The sequence below is a fragment of the Schistocerca nitens genome, chromosome 2 (genome assembly GCF_023898315.1).
Source record: "Schistocerca nitens isolate TAMUIC-IGC-003100 chromosome 2, iqSchNite1.1, whole genome shotgun sequence".
NCBI lineage: Eukaryota > Metazoa > Arthropoda > Insecta > Orthoptera > Acrididae > Schistocerca > Schistocerca nitens.
In genome coordinates this window covers 366,263,454-366,282,323 of record NC_064615.1, presented here as the reverse complement: position 1 = coordinate 366,282,323, position 18,870 = coordinate 366,263,454, and the positions used below count along the sequence as shown (strand labels likewise).

Below are 18,870 nucleotides of genomic sequence, written 5' to 3'. Positions count from 1 at the left end.
CTACAGGTGAATGGCAGAGTGATTAGTTTGAAGAGCCAAACATAGTCCAATCTGAACTAATGTTCCATTGCTAACATTCTCAGAATTGACAAGATGTTAACTCTAACATTCCATTTTGATGTTGGATTATTTGCTTTAGTAAAAGTCTTAGGAAGCAGATGGAAGAAACTGCAATATACAAAGTAAAACTTTGATCATACTAATAGGGTTACTGGGAAAATGCAAGTTACATCATAGAGGCTTAGGAAAGAGGAATGAAATTTTCAAGACTCTACTCCATTCGTCCTAAGTCCAATCGTAATGTAAACAAACATAGTTGCGGTGACTGGTCAGGTCTTAGCACAAGTTCACGGGTGTTGTTACGCCATTGGAAGCAGAATCTAATTATGTATTACACATTTTGTGCTATACTACTGCTAATGAAACTTTAAGATGTTCTAAAAAGCATTAACAGACAACAATAGTTTTGCTGGCCAGCATGCTACATGTTTACAAACTCTTATTTCAAACCTCAGTGCACAGTCGTTTTCTCTGAACAATTTTCTGCATGATGTTATGGCTACCTCTGATCAGTGCATGTTGACTTTGTTTATAAACACTCTCCCAATGTCTCCTTTGAATACAAAATGCCAATGTGCTTAAGTTTTCATCTTCTTTTTTATAAATTTGAGAAACATGGTACAGTATCATTATAAAAATATCACCCAAATGTATACAGTTCTGGCTGCATAGTAGCTATCGTAACTGACATGTAATCACGAAGTTATGGTTTCAATTTCCCTGTACGTTAATTTTTTAATGCATATTTAAATGGCATCCTGAGTTGTGAACTTTACAGTAAATGGAGTGTTGGAGTGTGCAGAAGGAAATAAATTTTTGTATGCAACAATGCACTACACACCCTTCCTCACATTGTAAGTGGTGATCTTCCTCTGTATGAGCATTAAGTTACATTCACACATTCTGAAGAAACATACAGAGAGTAGTAGAGTGCAAAGAAGCTCTGCCATTGTGAGTACTGAAGATAATGATGGGAAGTTCCCCCTGGCCCCCAACCGCTGCTCGGCATTCATGTGGACCGTCACTGTGATGTTTCTCACTTGTTCATGTTTCCCATGTGTATGGTGAAAGTGGCTGAAACTGTATTGTGTTCTTTTGTGGAACACAGAATAGGAACACCATTAAAGAGCTGTGCAAAACTGATAGTTCTCGATGTTTCTGAGAAGTTATCAGAACAACATCCATTGCTGCCAGTAGAGGAACTTGCAGCAGTGACAGCAAAGTTTACAACTGTGTCTGTGAAAAGTGTAACATGTCACTGCTGAATGCTGGTGGGATGCAGAACAACATGTAACAAAAGAAGATGACAAAATATGTCACTTGGATGGTCCCACAGATTGTGTTGTTGATTGGTTACTCATCAGTGTTGAAGGTGGCGGTTCTGCTGAGGAAAGTCTTCATCAGATTCAGATTCAAATTCAGATTCAGAGATGGAAGGAGTTCAAAGGTTACCGCATGGCTAATTTTGACTAAGTGTCATTGTCAAGCACATCTGTCACATCTGTATTTCTTGTCAGTTTCATATCACTCTTAATTACAAGTAAAAAGTGGCCATATTCTGAAATTTTACAAATGTATCCATACTACAGTGACACCTTTTAAGTTCATAGTCTGAACTTTGCTGTACATACATATGGTAACTCCAAGTGTTTTCTTTTTTCTGCTCTCAAAAAAAAAAAAAAAAAAAAAAAAAAAAAAAAAAAAAAAAAAAAAAAAGCAATGTGTAAGCAATGATATTACTTAAAGATGTACGAGGGGCATTCAGTATCTATTGCAACACATTCTTTTTTTTTCTCAGCCAATTTTGTTTGGAAAAAATGCAGAATTTGTTGTGGGCATCATGGCATCATGGAATATTCTCATTTCAGACACTATCATTTCATGAACTTTCGATAGGTGGTGGAGCTATATGTAGACCTCAAAATGGTGTCTGTAATAAAAGTGCGTTCCATGCAGAGAGCTGTTGTTGAGTTTGTTTTGGTGGAAAATTAGAGCATCACAGATATTCATAGACACCTGCAGAATGTCTACAGAGACCTGGCAGTGAACAAAACTATGGTGAGTCATTACGCGAGTTGTCTGTCATCATTGCAACAAGGTTGCACAAATCTGTTCGATCTCCCTTGTGCAGGCCGGCCAGAATAGCTGTGACCTCTACAATGTTGGAATGGCTGGATACTCTCATTAGAGGCAATCGGTGAATCACAAACAAACACCTCACTTCTGAACCAGACATCTCTGGTGCTAGTATTGACACAATCTTCCACCAGTTTGGGGTACTGAAATGTATGTTGACACCCCTAACAGAAGACCACAGAAGACAATGAAGGACCATCTGTGCAGAATTGTTTGCACATTATGAGCACATAGTGACATTTTTCTTTGTTCAACATCATCACAGGTGATGAAACATGGCTTCATCACTTCGAACTGGAAACAAAACAGCAATCCATGGAGAGGCATCACATCACTTCCCTTCCAAAGAAAATGTTCAAAGCCATCCCCTCAGCTGGTAAATCATGGTGATGACCTTCTGAGACTCTGAAGGGGTTATTATGTTTGATGTTCTGCCTCATGGTGCAGCAATGAACTCTGGAGTCTATTGTGCAACCATCAGGAAATTCAAGAAACGACTCCAGCATGTTCATCACCACAAAACTGCAAAACGAACCATTCCTTCTTTGACAACAAAAGGCCTCACAGAAGTCCGTGCACCAGAGAGGAGCTCACAAAACTTCATATGATTGTCCTTCCTGATTTATCCTACAACCCCGATCCTGCCTGCTCTAACCTCCATCTGTTTGGCCCATTGAAGGATGCACTCCATGGGGAGCAGTAGATGGATGATGGGGAGATTAGTGATACAGCAAGATATTACTTTCAATGTCGATCAGTAGAGTGGCACCAAGCAGGCATAGACGCCTTCCCATTAAGGGGGTGTAAGGCCATCATTCTGAAGGGAGATTATGTTAAAAAACATGTTTTTTAGTCAAAAGAAAGGGTAACATAAGGTGTATTGGAATTTTGATTAAAACTGACCTACTTTCATATAAAAACTTATTCCATTACTTATTGAAGGCTACCCGTACAAATTCACTGAACTTGAATTGCATTAAACAAAATTTCAGACTATTTTAATGTATAGTGATTGTGCTAACATTGTATGTACTGATATGATAATGTTTACTATATATTCACAATGACGTGACATCTCTGAATATTTACAACATTCCCCGATGTATCTCAGTTAATTATTATGATTCAGTGGTTACAGAGAAAGTCGTTCACTGTACAGCAAGGAGAACTCAGTGATACAGCAGGTGTCATAGTAAGGTGCCTCAATGAACGAGGTTTGAAGTACTTACAGGCCCACTACATGGGAATTTATCATACACAGAGGCCCACTATGTGACTGCATTCCGAAATACTGTATTCAATGCAGTTAACACAAGCCATGAATTTTAATTTTTGAGTGCTGGCGTGGAGAACACGAGACATCTGGCAAGCCATACTTCTGTACCAGGCAGGAGCTTCGGAATTCACTTTCAATATCAGCTACTGTGTAGCTATCTTCAGTGGAATTACTTCAGAAAGATTATATTCAAGTCATGATGACTCATCATAAATAAAATCACTCATGGTACTACATTCCCATTTGAAGTAACAAACAGGTATACTGTTTGTTATTGTGGTACTAGGTGCAATTTTATTTATGGTGAGTCATCATGACTTGAATATAACTGGACTGAAGATAGCTCACACTAGCTGAAATCAATTTGCAATAAAGAGATTAAAAATTTATGACCGATGATCCCCTTCATCCTTCGACATACTAAATTCACGTCTTGTAGAATAGTAATGTTTCATTACATTACTATTTTTTTACAAAATGAGTGAGAGATTTTCCAGCAAGTCACTCAGTTCCTAAATTTGCTGATTGAATGGTCAGGGACAGAAAACATGTAATCGCCTGAGTTAAATGATAACTGTCCGCTAATGCCAACAGGATAGACCACAAGAGATTTTTGTTTTTGCCGTTATAAAGGTTGATTTGATGCTACTGGAGTCAAGAGAGCATGAGATGTTTTCAGTTATAGGTTTGTGGCATTAGTATTCCTAAACACAACACACAGAAGAAGAAATGACCGAAGTATTGCTTGAACAATATGTGTATAGTTTCATGCGGTCCACGAGAACATGATAAACTACTTCAGCTGCACGTAGGTCAAAAGAATGTTTTTTAAAAGGTTATTTTCAACTTGAAGTGGTTAGAGTACATAGTCAGTAGCGACTACAGCCCAACGTTAATGCATTATCAGAATTCGCTTCCTGTTTGTACAGCAGGGCCACTGAGAATAACTTTGATCAGTTACATTTTGAAATGTCGAAATGTGTAGTTAACATATAGCTTTGGTTTCCATCAAGTTAATTCAACAGACTTATGAGCCCCACAATTCAGCAGATGTTTTATAAAGGAACAGCCAAACTCAGTCACTGGTGAAACATGTCACATATTTGCATACAAGAAAGATGGGGGGAAGAAATGTACAGAAGAAATGTTGTGTATATTATCAAAATGTTTTTGCATCACAGGAACATAGCTACAGTTCACTGACCATAATCCTGCATTTTCTACATTGTTCATCATTTTCATGGATGAAATATGAACAAAGGTACTGCATTCATACAGTAATTACAGAAATATCATCACTTAATTATTCTCTTCATTTACCTTCTGTATTTTGTAATGATCACTATACTTGGAGAAAGCCAAATCCATCAAAATTTTATGCAGCCAGTTTATTACCAACTGTATTTTTCCAGGGTTCATTATGTTAGTGCTCAGTTATATAGGGAGATAAACTGTAAAATGTATTGTGAGGTTATCTTTTAGAAGGGTTTTTATGTTGAAGTAAAATAAAATTAAAGGGATAACAGATAATTTAGTTTTATATATTTCGCCTGTGTGTTGCTACTTTCTTGTAGATTTAAAATGCAGCTTGTCACTATCTTCTCTCCTTCCTTTCCAGTCATACTCTCTTTACATGTTTCAGTTCCTAGGGTGAAATCCAGGCCTGTACAATTTAATTTTATAAGCTCTTGATAATCCAGCATTAAAAAGGAATGGAAAACCATGAAAGAGCTATTTCTATAAGAATTATATTACCCAATTATCGTAAAATGTTTGAAAAAGTATATATTCTGTGGTTCTTTGAGGGAAAGAGATTTTCTGGAATGAAGGGGGATTCTGATTTCCTTGGTTTCATCTAGCCAAACTATTAATAAGGGATTTACTACTTTCGATGAATATAAACTGCTGACAGATATATTGAGTAGTGCAGAAGAGCTACATTATGACTGTCAACAAATCCCTGAAACAGAAAGCTACAGAATGAGGTCTATATGGTCGAAGCAATAAATAGTTAAGAAAACAGTAAAAGGTACCCACTATAAGTATTTAGTTTTAGTGCAAAGAGAGTCACAACATGAAAAAAAATTCATGTTCCAACAACACTCTGCATAATATTTCCCTTTAGACAATTCCATACTATTCAACAACCTTTGCCCACCCTATGAGCTATACTGCAATGTCTGTGTTTCAGAGATCCAAAAGAAACAGTTGAGTTTTACTTGCCATAGCAGAAATATGAAGCTTTCCTTTCGATATATTTTGGGTATCATAAGTTTTTCAGAGATCCTATTTTCTTACACATTTACAATGCAAAAGTACATACCATTACTCAGAAGAAATAAATTTATTTGATATGAAATGTATTACTCTTCTTAGCCTTGTAAAAATGAAACAGTGAAATGGTAAGTATAATCCTCAAGGTAAATAGTGATTTCAGTCAAGGATCCTAAAGTGTTCCATTTATGGCACTTACAGAAAGGTGACTGTTACTGAAACAAAGTTTCAGATATGGAGACATTTCTCACATGGTAACAGTTTCAGAAATGATTTGTTACGAGCAATTAAAGTTCAGATAATAACTCTTGGCATCTTACATGTAACAGCTTTTGCATCCACACACGTTTAAATATTTCTTCAGTGAATAAAAATTAAAATAATTTAACCAGTGTAGTTTTAGATGGTATTTCAGAACTCAGCAACAATCTGACAAATCCAGGGAATCTAACTGGAAAATTTAATGTTATAACTGTTCTTAGACTGTGTGGACCTGTTGCAGCTAATATTATCATTGTTGTCACACTCATTGTTGTGTTTTATTTTTGGCCATTTTAGTTTGGTTTGTGGAGTTTATAAAGTTTGTGAAGCATTGTGTTGTGTCAAAGTAATATGAATGAAGAAGATAAGAATTCATATATTCATGAAGAAATATATACTATGCCTTTGAAGAAACTAACTAAAACAACAAAGAACTTGCATTAGTGATGCTTCAGAACATTTAAGACTGCAATCAGGTGAAACAGGAGAACCTTGTAAAAAAAAAAAAAAAGTTTCTGATTTTGTTAGCAATCAAAATAAAAGTAATCTTATTAATGAAATGAACCAATATCATCTTGAAATAAACTTCTGTTTAAGCAGTGTAATTCCATTAATCCCTGTACAGCGCAGGTGTCCCACAAGAGAAGAGCAGGAGGCCCAGTTTTGAGATTCATTTTATAAATTCAGTGTTTATATTACCCTTCATGGAACTGTCTAACAAATACATGTGTGCAAGCATGCATTTATGTCATTACATGGCTTAAGGAAGGGCAAGGTAAATCATTTACTCAAGAGACTTAAATGTGGAGACCAATCTCTGTGAGACAACTGAGGAAAACACAGAACTTAAGCACAGGCCTTAACAGATGGAATTTGTGTAGCAGTAGGAGGACACATTAGTTGACTTAAAGGTCACAACAACCACTATAATTTGACAAAGTCAGAAAAAAATCTACCCACCTGAGACCTTGAATATAAAAGAAAGTCCAGTATATTCAAAGAGTAGTTTAAAGATAAGAATGTACGTTGAGAAACATTCGTATAAGTTATGGATGTCTGCAGTCTGATACTTGTGGTTCCTGTGATGAGTATGCAGCCAAGAAAAAAATTTGGAGAAGAAACTTGACTTCAACATCATCCACTGAAAAGAACATATGGCTTCATCCTGAACTTCGATCAAATGAAAGAGCACATGAACTGCATCTTAGCTAAAAATTGTTCTATGACAGGAAGAAAAAAGCAGAGAATGAATGTCATAAGAATCCGTTGAAACTACTGACTACACTAAAAATTTCCTTTGCCAAAATATAAAGACAAATGAAGTTTATTATAAACAACATTTGTCTGTATTTAGTCTCAATGTTCATGTTTTGGTAATAGGGAATAGTTATTTTTATATGCATCCAAAGAGCACAGGCTGGAAAGGAATAAAGGAAGTTTCACTGCTCGTCCCTGTTTTGTACCATGTTCTTAATTTAGAAGTCAGACATCTGGAGATCTTTTGTCACACCTGCAGAGGGAAAAATGAGAATGCCATTATATTCAGATTCCTTCACCAACTAGTCCACACAGAAGATGACTGGGTGACTTCACTATTTGTAGTCACTGATGTTGAGGACCAGCCTGAAATATTCAAAGGGTGGATAGTGAAGCTGTATAATACAACAAACAAGAAGAAACTCCATTTCCAGTATAGGCCAATAAGAGAACTAGACGTATCACGATATACACTGAGGTGACAAAAGTCATGGGATACCTCCTATATAGTGTCAGACCTCCTTCTGGTTGGGAGAGTGCAGCAACTCAACAAGTCAATGCATTCTCGTGGATGCTTTGTACCCCAGATTCGACAATTATGCCTGTTCACTTTCCCATTAGTGTGAAAACTGGCTTTGTCGCTAAAAATTAAGCGATCAACAATGCCATCCCCATCCTCATTCAGCTGTTAACAAAACTCAAAATGCAGCAACTCAACAAGTCATTGGAAGTCTGCTGCAGAAATATAGACACATGTTGCCTCTGTAGCAGGCCATAATTTCGAAAGTGTTGATGGTGCAGGATGTTGTGCACAATCTCACCTCTCGATTATGTCTCATAAATGTTTGATGGGATTCATGTCAGGCAATCTGGGTAGCCAAAACATTCATTCAAATTGTCCAGAATGTTCAAACGTCATGAACACTTGTGACCCAGTGACATAACATTTTTGTTTGGGAACATGATGTCCATGAATGCCTGCAGATGGTCTCCAAGTAGCTAAACATTACTATTTACAGTCAATGATCGGTTCAGTTGGACCAGAGGAGCCAGTACATTCCATGTAAAGAGAGCCCATACCATTATGGAGCTACCACCAGCTTGCATGGTGCTTGTTGACAAGTTGGGTCCATGACTTCATGGAGTCTGCACCACACTCAATCCCTGCCATCAGAACTTACCAACTGAAATCAGGGCTCATCTGATGAGGCCATAATTGTCCACTTTTCCAGGGTCCAATCTGTAAGTTTACGAGCCCCGGAGAGGCACTGCAGGCTATGTCATGCTGTTAGCAAAGGCAATCGCAGCTGTCGTCTGCTACCATAGCCCATTAACGCCACATTTCGCCACTCTGTCCTAATGAATACTTTCATCATACATCCCATATTGGTTTCTGCTGTTGTCATGCAGTACTGCTTGTCTGTTGGCACTGAGATCTCTACACAAAGGCCACTGCTCTCAGTCTTTAAACGAAGGCAGTCGGCCACTGTGTTGTCCATGGTGAGAGGTAATACCCGAAATTTGGTAATGTCAGCACACTCTTGAAATTGTGGATTTCAGAATATTGAATTCCCTAATGATAGTGAAATAGAATGTTCCTTGCATCTAGCTCCAACTACAACTTCACGTTTGAAGTCTGTTAATTTCCGTTGTGTGGCCACAATCATGTTGGAAACCATTTCACATGAATCATCTGAGTACAATTGACAGCTCTGCCTATGCACTGCTCTTTTGTAGCGTGTGCACATGATACTACTGCCAATTGTTTACATGCATATCACTATCCCATGACTTTTGTCACATCACTGTAATGCAGCACAGATTTAGTTCACAAGCAGCTGCAACGGAGCCTATGAAAATGCTTCTTTACTACTTCCTGGAAAGAAAAGGTGAGTTACAAACTTGAGAGAGGGCAGCTTAAGCCACCCCAGTTGCTTTATAAGATGGTAGAGTAGTTCCAATACAACTACATGCATTGACTCTATTTTCATTTCACAATGTCACATTTTTAAGTATTATAATTATTTTAATTATGCTATTCTGATTATTTTACAGATGATCTTAAAGTATCTACTGAAAAACACAGAGATTTACAGAGCCTGAAAAGAATTTGCTGTAGTGAACTGCAAGTATATGTCACATGAGTCCCACCCATTAAAAAGGACAAAATAATATTCATAATGCATTGTTATAAGATTACATCAGATAATTCACTGTAATGAGAGTTCACTTTAGTGGTAAATGCTTGAAATCTAGAGGCTACTTGCAATATCTTACAATTTCTCATATTGTTACCTGTGTGCAATCTGTATTCATGATAAAAATGCATCATGTTGTTGTACATATTAATCAGATGTACAGGCTGTACATAAAGTCTGAGAACACATTCAATTATTTATTCAACAAGAACTAGACATTGAACCATGAGTGATCCCGTAGACACCAATACGGTAATCAAATTCTTGCCATACGCGTCCCAGCATGGCATCGTCGACTGTGGCAGACACTTCCCATATTCTCTCCTGGAGCTGTGCTACATCACATGGTAGAGGCGGTACATACACCAGATCTTTAATGTGTCCCCACAGAAAAAAGTCACACAGAGTGGTATCTGGTGATCGGAGAGGCCATTTCATGAATCAGCTTTCCCCTTCTGTAGCACAGCCGATCCATTGATGCGGCAGCTCCATGTTCAGCTACCCAAGAACTTCACGATGAAAATGGGGTGGAGCCCCATCCTGCTGAAAAATGAACGGAGAGTCTGATTGCATTTGAGGCATCAGCCATTGCTGCAACATGTCCAAAGTATGAATATCCAGTGACAGTACTCTCGGTGAAGAAGAATGGCCTGTACAGTTTTTGAGGTGACTAGGCACAAAAAAATTTGCCTTTGGGGAATCACACTCAAATTCAATGCATTCTTGTGGATGCTTTGTACCCCAGATTCGACAATTATGCCTGTTCACTTTCCCATTAGTGTGAAAACTGGCTTTGTCGCTAAAAATTAAGCGATCAACAATGCCATCCCCATCCTCATTCAGCTGTTAACAAAACTCAAAATGCTTGTCTTTGTCATCGTCATTGAGCTTCTGCACTAGCTCCTGTTTGAATGGTTTCATAGACAGCTTCTGTCGCAGGACTTTCCACACTGTCATTGGAGCCATTTTGAGTTCACAGGATGTACAATGCACTGATTTCTTTGGACTCCTTATGAATGTCTCTCGTATGCACTCCACATTCACTTCACTCACATTGGGACATCCTCTTCTCTTTGCTGGGCACAAGCAACCCATCATAACGAATTTGTTGTGCCAATGGTAAATGGCCTTCCTTGTTGGTGGCTTCTTACTGTACTTGGTTCTAAACATCCATTGAAAAGCTGTAGCACATTTGTTTTTGTCGGACTCCAACACACAGAAGGCTTGCTTCAGACGTGAACTCACCTTGTTTGCGATTAGCGCTGACTATCAGCAGATTACCAAACTACACTGTGGCAGTATACATGAAAAAAAAACTTTCAGGGTTTCTCTTCAAAATGACTTATGTATGATATCTGTACAATGTTTGGTTCTTGTCCAATAAATAATTGAAAGTGTTCCCCGATTTTATGTATACCCTGTATATAATTTCATCAGTAAAGTTTCTCTTGAATATGTATTATCACTGTAAACAAAAATAAAGAAAAAAATGAGAAACTGAAATATTATGAGTCCTGAAACTTTAAATTCTGTCCCCTGAAAAAAAGTAAGACTTGTGGCTTGTCAGGTTTTGTCTTATATCTGTAACATATCATGTACATTCGGGATACAAATGCATTTAACAATATGTACAAGTGCACAAGTGGCATGGCAGTGACACCTTTTTGTGAGCGGCTGCCATCCAAAGAAGCCAAGGCAACTGTCAATGAAAAATTCCATGCTGCTAATGGTATGCACTTGCTGGTTCTTTATGTGCAATATAATACAATGTAAAATGACTTAAGAGACAAATTCTTCATACTTCTAGCTCTCTTCTTCTCAAAACTATTTATTCTTGACTGACATGATTGTGATTGTACAGGTGTGATATTTTGAAGACATAACCTTTAGTTTAGTGCTGATTATGCGGTAAATAGTTGTATTAGTGTGCTTTTTAAGCGGACCATTAAAGGCTTCATTTTTCTTTATGTAATATAGCAGAAAACGAGAAAAGATTGTACAGTTGGGTTACAGTGGTATTTTCTGTTTAGTTTTGCCACAGCAAATCTATAGAATTTCTTTTAATTGTTCTTTGCTCTCTCCAGCAATTTAACTGTAGCATACCTCTTCATTATTTAACTCACATTTCCGGAAAGTAGCATAAAGTTTAAGTCGCTGTTTCAGAAACTTTGCACTGTTGTTTTTGTTTACATACATTGCATATAGGCTACATTTGTGGATCATATTTTCGTGTTCATCTGTAATTTAACTAACTTATTCTTAATAAACTATTACATTTATCATGAGTGAAAAGTGCTTGACTTGCCATAGAAATGTTAGGTCAGGGCTTTGATGTGATGGGCGCTGTAGTTTTTTCCATGTGGGTAACTGTAGTAGTGTGGCAATAGGGGAAGTAAATGAGACTCATCAGTGGTTTTGTAGGATATGTAGAGATAGGAAGATACTATAACAAGAGGGAAAATGCTGCCCTTAAGGCTGAGTTAGACAAGGCCAGGGGAGGTCTTAAGGAGGGAGAAGGGTAAAGAGAGGTGGGAAGGGCAACAGGCAACAGGAGGAACAGGCCTAGAACTTCGTCTGACAGCTTCGTGGAAATGTGGAAAATAGATTTGACCTGTTGCTTCAGTTAGAAGCTGGTGAGCCTCAGGCACTTGCAGGTATAGACAGGGCACAACAAACTTTCAGCAGCAAATTGAAAAGTAAGAATGTAGGGATATAAGTAAAGAGAAAGAAAGCATTGTTAGGTAGTTCCCATGGAAGAGGAGTTGGCCAACTTTTGCAGAATGAACTAGGATCAGAATACCAGGTCACCAATTTTTGTAGAGCCAGTGCTGGTCTGGAGCAGGTGACAGAGGATTTAGGATCACTTTGCAAAGATTTCACTAAGGACACCATGACTGACCCCATTTGGTGTGGTTCCTGTCGATTCTCTCAATAGGTGGGATTATACTAGGCATGGCCTTCACCTCAACAGGAAAGGGAAGGGTAAAGTGGCTGTGAAAATAGCAGGAAAGTTAAAGGGGAAAGACGCTGTCATGAATGATAAAATACCAGAGGTTATAGGGTTCAGAAAAGAGCCTTTTTTAGGGTAGGGAGGACAGAAAGAAACCAAGTTTTAAGAGAGGTTAGGATTGAGACAAACCTTCAGTTTGAGAAAGAAACCAAAAAAAACATAATTTTAGCTTATTACATCAGCATAAACAGCTGTTAGTTAAGAATTTTCAACAGTCAGCAGAAATTTCAACTCTACACAATTTTAACCCAGTCAATGTGAAATGTCAGCTATCTTTATTCCATCAAAATATACGAGGACTGAGAAACAAAATTAATGAATTAATTATCTGCATAGATGAATTAGAGTCCTCAAACCCAGCTGACATAATCTGCCTGCCTGCAGAAATGCAGAAAGGAGAAGTTGCCACATTCATCAGGAACTGTCATAAATTTAAGAACAAAGGCATTCATAAATTTTGCCTGGAACAGCATATGGAAGTATGTGCAACAGAAGTAGAATTTCACAAAAAATCCTTCCTAATATTAAGTGTATATCGAGCACCTGCAGGTAACTTTTATCTGTTCATAAACCACCTTGAAGCTGTACTGGCCCATTTAACAACCAAAAACAAAGAAACATTGGTTTATGGTGACTTCAAAGTAGATTTCCTTAGGACTCTCCCAATAAGAACTTACTTGATTTAGTAACTCTATCATTCAATTCCCACTGTAAATTTCCCAATCACGGTAACCAATTGCTTACAAACAGTCACTGATAATACCTTTATAGAAAAGTCCAATGAACAAAATTATATTACAAAACCAATAGCCAATGGCCTCTCAGACCATGACATGCAGTTCCCTCTGTTAAATGTTAATACTGAACAGGATATAAAATCTGTTGAATCTGAATTCAAGGGGGTAATCAAAAAGTCAAAAATTGATTATTTTAGGCCACTCCTGAGACGTTCACTGGAGTGATGATCATAGTGCTCATGGCATGAATGAAAAATATAACACTTTTGCTAATAAAGTGCTTACCTTATTTGAACACTGTTTTCCCCCAAAACTAACCAAGGTTAGAGCAAAGTCTACAAAGAAGCCATAGATTATTCAAGAGAATAGAGGTAACTTTTAAAACAAAAAGAAAACTGTATCTGTCAATCTGAAACAGTTCTGATGTTGATGTTATAGCAAAGTACGAGAAATACTGCAAAATATTCAAGACTGTAACACAGAAATCAAAACAAATATATTACAAGGAAAAGATAGTCATATTAGATAACAAAATAAAGACAATATGGGATATAGTGGAGGAGGAGACAGGTAGAACAAGACACGAAGAGGGGCAAATAGCATTAAGAGTAAATGATACATTGGTGACAGATGTGTATAGTGTTTCAGAACTTTTTAACAAACATTTTATAACTGTTATTGAAAAGATGGGGTTGTCAGGTTCTATAGATGCTGCCATGGGATACCTCAGCCCTGACATTTCAAGTAACTTCCATAATATGAATTTGACCCTGACTACCCCAGAAGAAGTAATGTCCATTATAGAAACTTTAAAATCAAAAACATCTAGTGGGTATGATGAAATATTAACAAAGTTAATTAAAGAATGTGATTCTGAGTTAAGTAACATACACTCCTGGAAATGGAAAAAAGAACACATTGACACCGGTGTGTCAGACCCACCATACTTGCTCCGGACACTGCGAGAGGGCTGTACAAGCAATGATCACACGCACGGCACAGCGGACACACCAGGAACCGCGGTGTTGGCCGTCGAATGGCGCTAGCTGCGCAGCATTTGTGCACCGCCGCCGTCAGTGTCAGCCAGTTTGCCGTGGCATACGGAGCTCCATCGCAGTCTTTAACACTGGTAGCATGCCGCGACAGCGTGGACGTGAACCGTATGTGCAGTTGACGGACTTTGAGCGAGGGCGTATAGTGGGCATGCGGGAGGCCGGGCGGACGTACCGCCGAATTGCTCAACACGTGGGCGTGAGGTCTCCACAGTACATCGATGTTGTCGCCAGTGGTCGGCGGAAGGTGCACGTGCCCATCGACCTGGGACCGGACCGCAGCGACGCACGGATGCACGCCAAGACCGTAGGATCCTACGCAGTGCCGTAGGGGACCGCACCGCCACTTCCCAGCAAATTATTGACACTGTTGCTCCTGGGGTATCGGCGAGGACCATTCGCAACCATCTCCATGAAGCTGGGCTACGGTCCCGCACACCGTTAGGCCATCTTCCGCTCACGCCCCAACATCGTGCAGCCCGCCTCCAGTGGTGTCGCGACAGGCGTGAATGGAGGTACGAATGGAGACGTGTCGTCTTCAGCGATGAGAGTCGCTTCTGCCTTGGTGCCAATGATGGTCGTATGCGTGTTTGGCGCCGTGCAGGTGAGCGCCACAATCAGGACTGCATACGACTGAGGCACACAGGGCCAACACCTGGCATCATGGTGTGGGGAGCGATCTCCTACACTGGCCGTACACCACTGGTGATCGTCGAGGGGACACTGAATAGTGCACGGTACATCCAAACCGTCATCGAACCCATCGTTCTACCATTCCTAGACCGGCAAGGGAACTTGCTGTTCCAACAGGACAATGCACGTCCGCATGTATCCCGTGCCACCCAACGTGCTCTAGAAGGTGTAAGTCAACTACCCTGGCCAGCAAGATCTCCGGATCTGTCCCCCATTGAGCATGTTTGGGACTGGATGAAGCGTCGTCTCAAGCGATCTGCACGTCCAGCACGAACGCTGGTCCAACTGAGGTGCCAGGTGGAAATGGCATGGAAAGCCGTTCCACAGGACTACATCCAGCATCTCTACGATCGTCTCCATGGGAGAATAGCAGCCTGCATTGCTGCGAAAGGTGGATATACACTGTACTAGTGCCGACATTGTGCATGCTCTGTTGCCTGTGTCTATGTGCCTGTGGTTCTGTCAGTGTGACCATGTGATGTATCTGACCCCAGAAAAGTGTCAATAAAGTTTCCCCTTCCTGGGACAATGAATTCACGGTGTTCTTATTTCAATTTCCAGGAGTGTATTAAGCTATCAGTGTAACCAGTTGTTTATCAGTGGAATATTTCCTGAATGGTTGAAACATGCTGAAGTTAAGCCACTATTCAAGAAGGGAAATAAAGAAATAGTGTCAAATTTCCGTCCAACTTCACTTCTGCCAGCATTCTGAAAAATTTTAGAAAAGGTAACGTACTCAGCTATATAACCATCTTACCACAGCAACATACTGTCAAAGTCGCAGTTTGGATTTCCAAAGGGTTCTGATATTGAGAAGGCTATGTACAATTACACTGAAAATGTACTTAATTCATTAGACAAAAAATTGCAGGCAATTGGTATATTTTGTGATGTGTTAGAGGCATTTTACTGTGTAAATCACAATATCCTTTTAAGTAAATTAGAATATTATGGTGTAACAGGAAATGCTGCAAAATGGTTCAAATGTTACATCTCTGGCAGGAAACAAAGGGTGTTATTCGGGAAGGCACATGTATTAAGCTATCAGGCATCATCCAACTGGGATCTAATTACATGTGGGGTCCCACAAGGTTCCATCTTACAGCCCTTACCTTTTCTTGTGTACATCGATTACCTTTCATCAGTAACATTACCAGATGCCAAGTTTGTTTTGTTTTCCAATGAAACAAACATTGCAATAAATAGCAAATCAAATGCAGTCTTAGAAAGATCAGCTAATAAAATACTTGTAGACATTAATCACTGGTTCCTAGCCAATTCTTTGTCACCAAACTTTGAAAAAACACGCTGCATGCAGTTCAGAACTCGTAAGGGGTGTCCCACGAGTATATGCCTAACATATGACAAGCAGATAGAAGAAGTGGACAGCGTTAAATTCATGGGATTACAGATTGATAATAAATTCAACTGGGAGGGGCACGCCACAGAACTGCTGAAGTGTCTAAACAAATCTCTACTTGCAATGCGAATTCTGTTAGACATGAAAAAGCTGGCATACTATGCTTACTTTCATTCCATAATGTCATATGGGATTATTTTTTGGGGTAATTCATCAAGCCAAGCTAAAGTTGTCCAGGCACAAAAACATGCAAGAAGAGTTATATGTGGTGTGAACTCAAGAACATCCTGCAGAGGCCTGTTTATGGAACTAGGGATACTAACTACTGCTTCCCAATATATTTATTCCTTAATGAAATTTGTCATTAAAAATATATCAACTTTTCAAACCAACAGCTCAGTTCATGGAATCAATACTAGAAATAAGAATAATCTTCAGAAGGATTTAAAGTCACTTACTCTTGTACAAAAAGGTGTGCATTATTCAGGAACACACGTTTTCAATAACTTGCCAGCAGCCATAAAAAGCTTAACAACCACCGAAATTCAGTTTAAGAGAAGCCTAAAGGATTTATTGGTGGCCAACTCCTTCTACTTCATTGATGAATTTCTCAGTGGAACCAACTGACTTCGTGTGTGTGTGTGTGTGTGTGTGTGTGTGTGTGTGTGTGTGTAAAAAGTACAATGAAACTTCTGCACCATTTCAGTGCAGTAATGTGTTCATTGCAATTAAGTATTGTAGTTGTTCTATTATACATTTATTAACTTACAAATAAAATAAACATTTTTTTTTAAATTCTAAATTCAGTGCATTAATGTGATCTTAGTAAATGAGTGTTGTCAAATGATTCTTTCATATAGTGTTTATTTAAAAGAAAGACTATCATTCCACTTGGGACCTGTGGAAGGTAGATTAGCTTATTTGTTTTAGTTGTAAATACTTGTCATGTATTATTGTTTTTCTGACATGCTCCAGATCCTGGAGGACCTCCTCAATACTGATCAATTGAAATGAAAGTAAATCTAATCTAATCTAATAAAAAGTGATGTCTTACACTCGTGTTCTTATTGAGTAATATAAAGTGAACCACAGTCGTTATTCTAAAGGCTATTCTAAAGACATTATGTGACACATGGATTTAAGCATATAGCCTTCAGATATTCATATAAAATCCAATTAATGAACCTTGAGCCTTATTTTCATTTTTCTTTATGGTGTGCTCTAGCTCATACATTAATCTGGTGAATGTGATTGATAACAAACTATAATTATCTGATTATTCTTTTATGAAGCCTGATGGCCAAAGTGATTTAACATTACTGGTAACAGATTTGACAGGCGAAGAAGAGCAAGACTATACCTCTTCAAGTACATCCCAGAGTTTTGCGTCATCAAACTCTGAAAACGGGTCCAGGTTGAAGCGGAGAGTCTCTGAGAAGAGCACAGGTTCCTGTGGGATAATGGAAATGTGTTTCCGCAAGTCATGGAGTCCCAGGGTGCTGGTGTCCACATCATCAATCAGAATGGCTCCCTCTATAGGTGCCAGCCGGAAGAGAGCGGAAATAAGTGACGACTTCCCTGCGCCTGTGCGACCGACTATGCCAACCTAGATATAGTTAAGGGATTTTGAAATTAGAAAGATTGTGAAAACATGAACACAATTCTTCCAGAGATAATTCAGAATGTAGAGTAGAGCACAACCTTGTGTGTGGCTTGTACAGTAAAATTAAGGTTGTTGAGGACTGGAGGATCTTCAGGGCTGTATTTGAGATACATCTTATGGAAGGTAACCTGTCCTCGCTGTGGCCATGATGCTGGTGGCTTCTTATCTGAAAGAAAAAGTGTACGTATACAGTCATGAAGTCTCTCATTCATAGGACATGGCCTTGAAAGCACTCCTGTTGAAGCAAAATCAGTCACCCATGTCATCAACCTATAAATTTCTGTGAACGGTATTCCATATTCCAAGAGGCAGACTTTTCACATTAGGAACTGATTTATATTTATTTTGTTCTTCATAACTTATATTATAGTATCCCAGAGTGATAGAATACAGCAGAAAAAGAACATCACGGATATTCACTAATATTGTGGGTCCGGTTGGTTTCTATTTCCACAGAGGTCATTAACTTACTTTCTACTGTGACAATAGACATAATGAAGTAATACATAACTATACACATGGTATCATAAGAAACATCGCATTCGGGAGAACGATGCTTCAAACCTGCTTCCAGCTATACAGATTTAGGTTTTGCGTGGTCCCCCTAAATCACTCCAGGCAAATGCCAGAATGGTTCCTTTGAAAGGGCATGGACAATTTCCTTCCCCACCCTTGACACATTCAGAGTTCGCACTCCATCTCTAATGATGTCGATGTCGATGTGATGTTAAACCCAGTCTTACTTCCTTCCTTTATCATAAAAAAACGGATTTGTCCATCTCCTTTTAATTCGTTTTAATGTTTGATACTTTTTGGTTTTAATGGCACATAGATTTGCTTGCTTTTCCTTTACATATATGTACTCTGTGTTGTGCTGCCATCGATATATTATG

At 38.7% G+C, this 18,870-nt stretch overlaps 1 protein-coding gene across 1 annotated transcript in view; it reads right to left on the bottom strand.

Annotated features, from left to right (window-relative positions):
* Nucleotides 1–18,870, bottom strand: part of LOC126236185 (ATP-binding cassette sub-family C member 4-like) — a 296,035-nt gene that overhangs the window by 22,217 nt on the left and 254,948 nt on the right. Inside the window, exons 20-21 of the mRNA XM_049945285.1 lie at nucleotides 18,016–18,143; nucleotides 17,675–17,920 (exon numbers count right to left, since the gene is read on the bottom strand). Coding sequence (XP_049801242.1) covers nucleotides 17,675–17,920; nucleotides 18,016–18,143 — 374 coding nt within the window. The remainder of the gene's footprint in view (nucleotides 1–17,674; nucleotides 17,921–18,015; nucleotides 18,144–18,870) is intronic.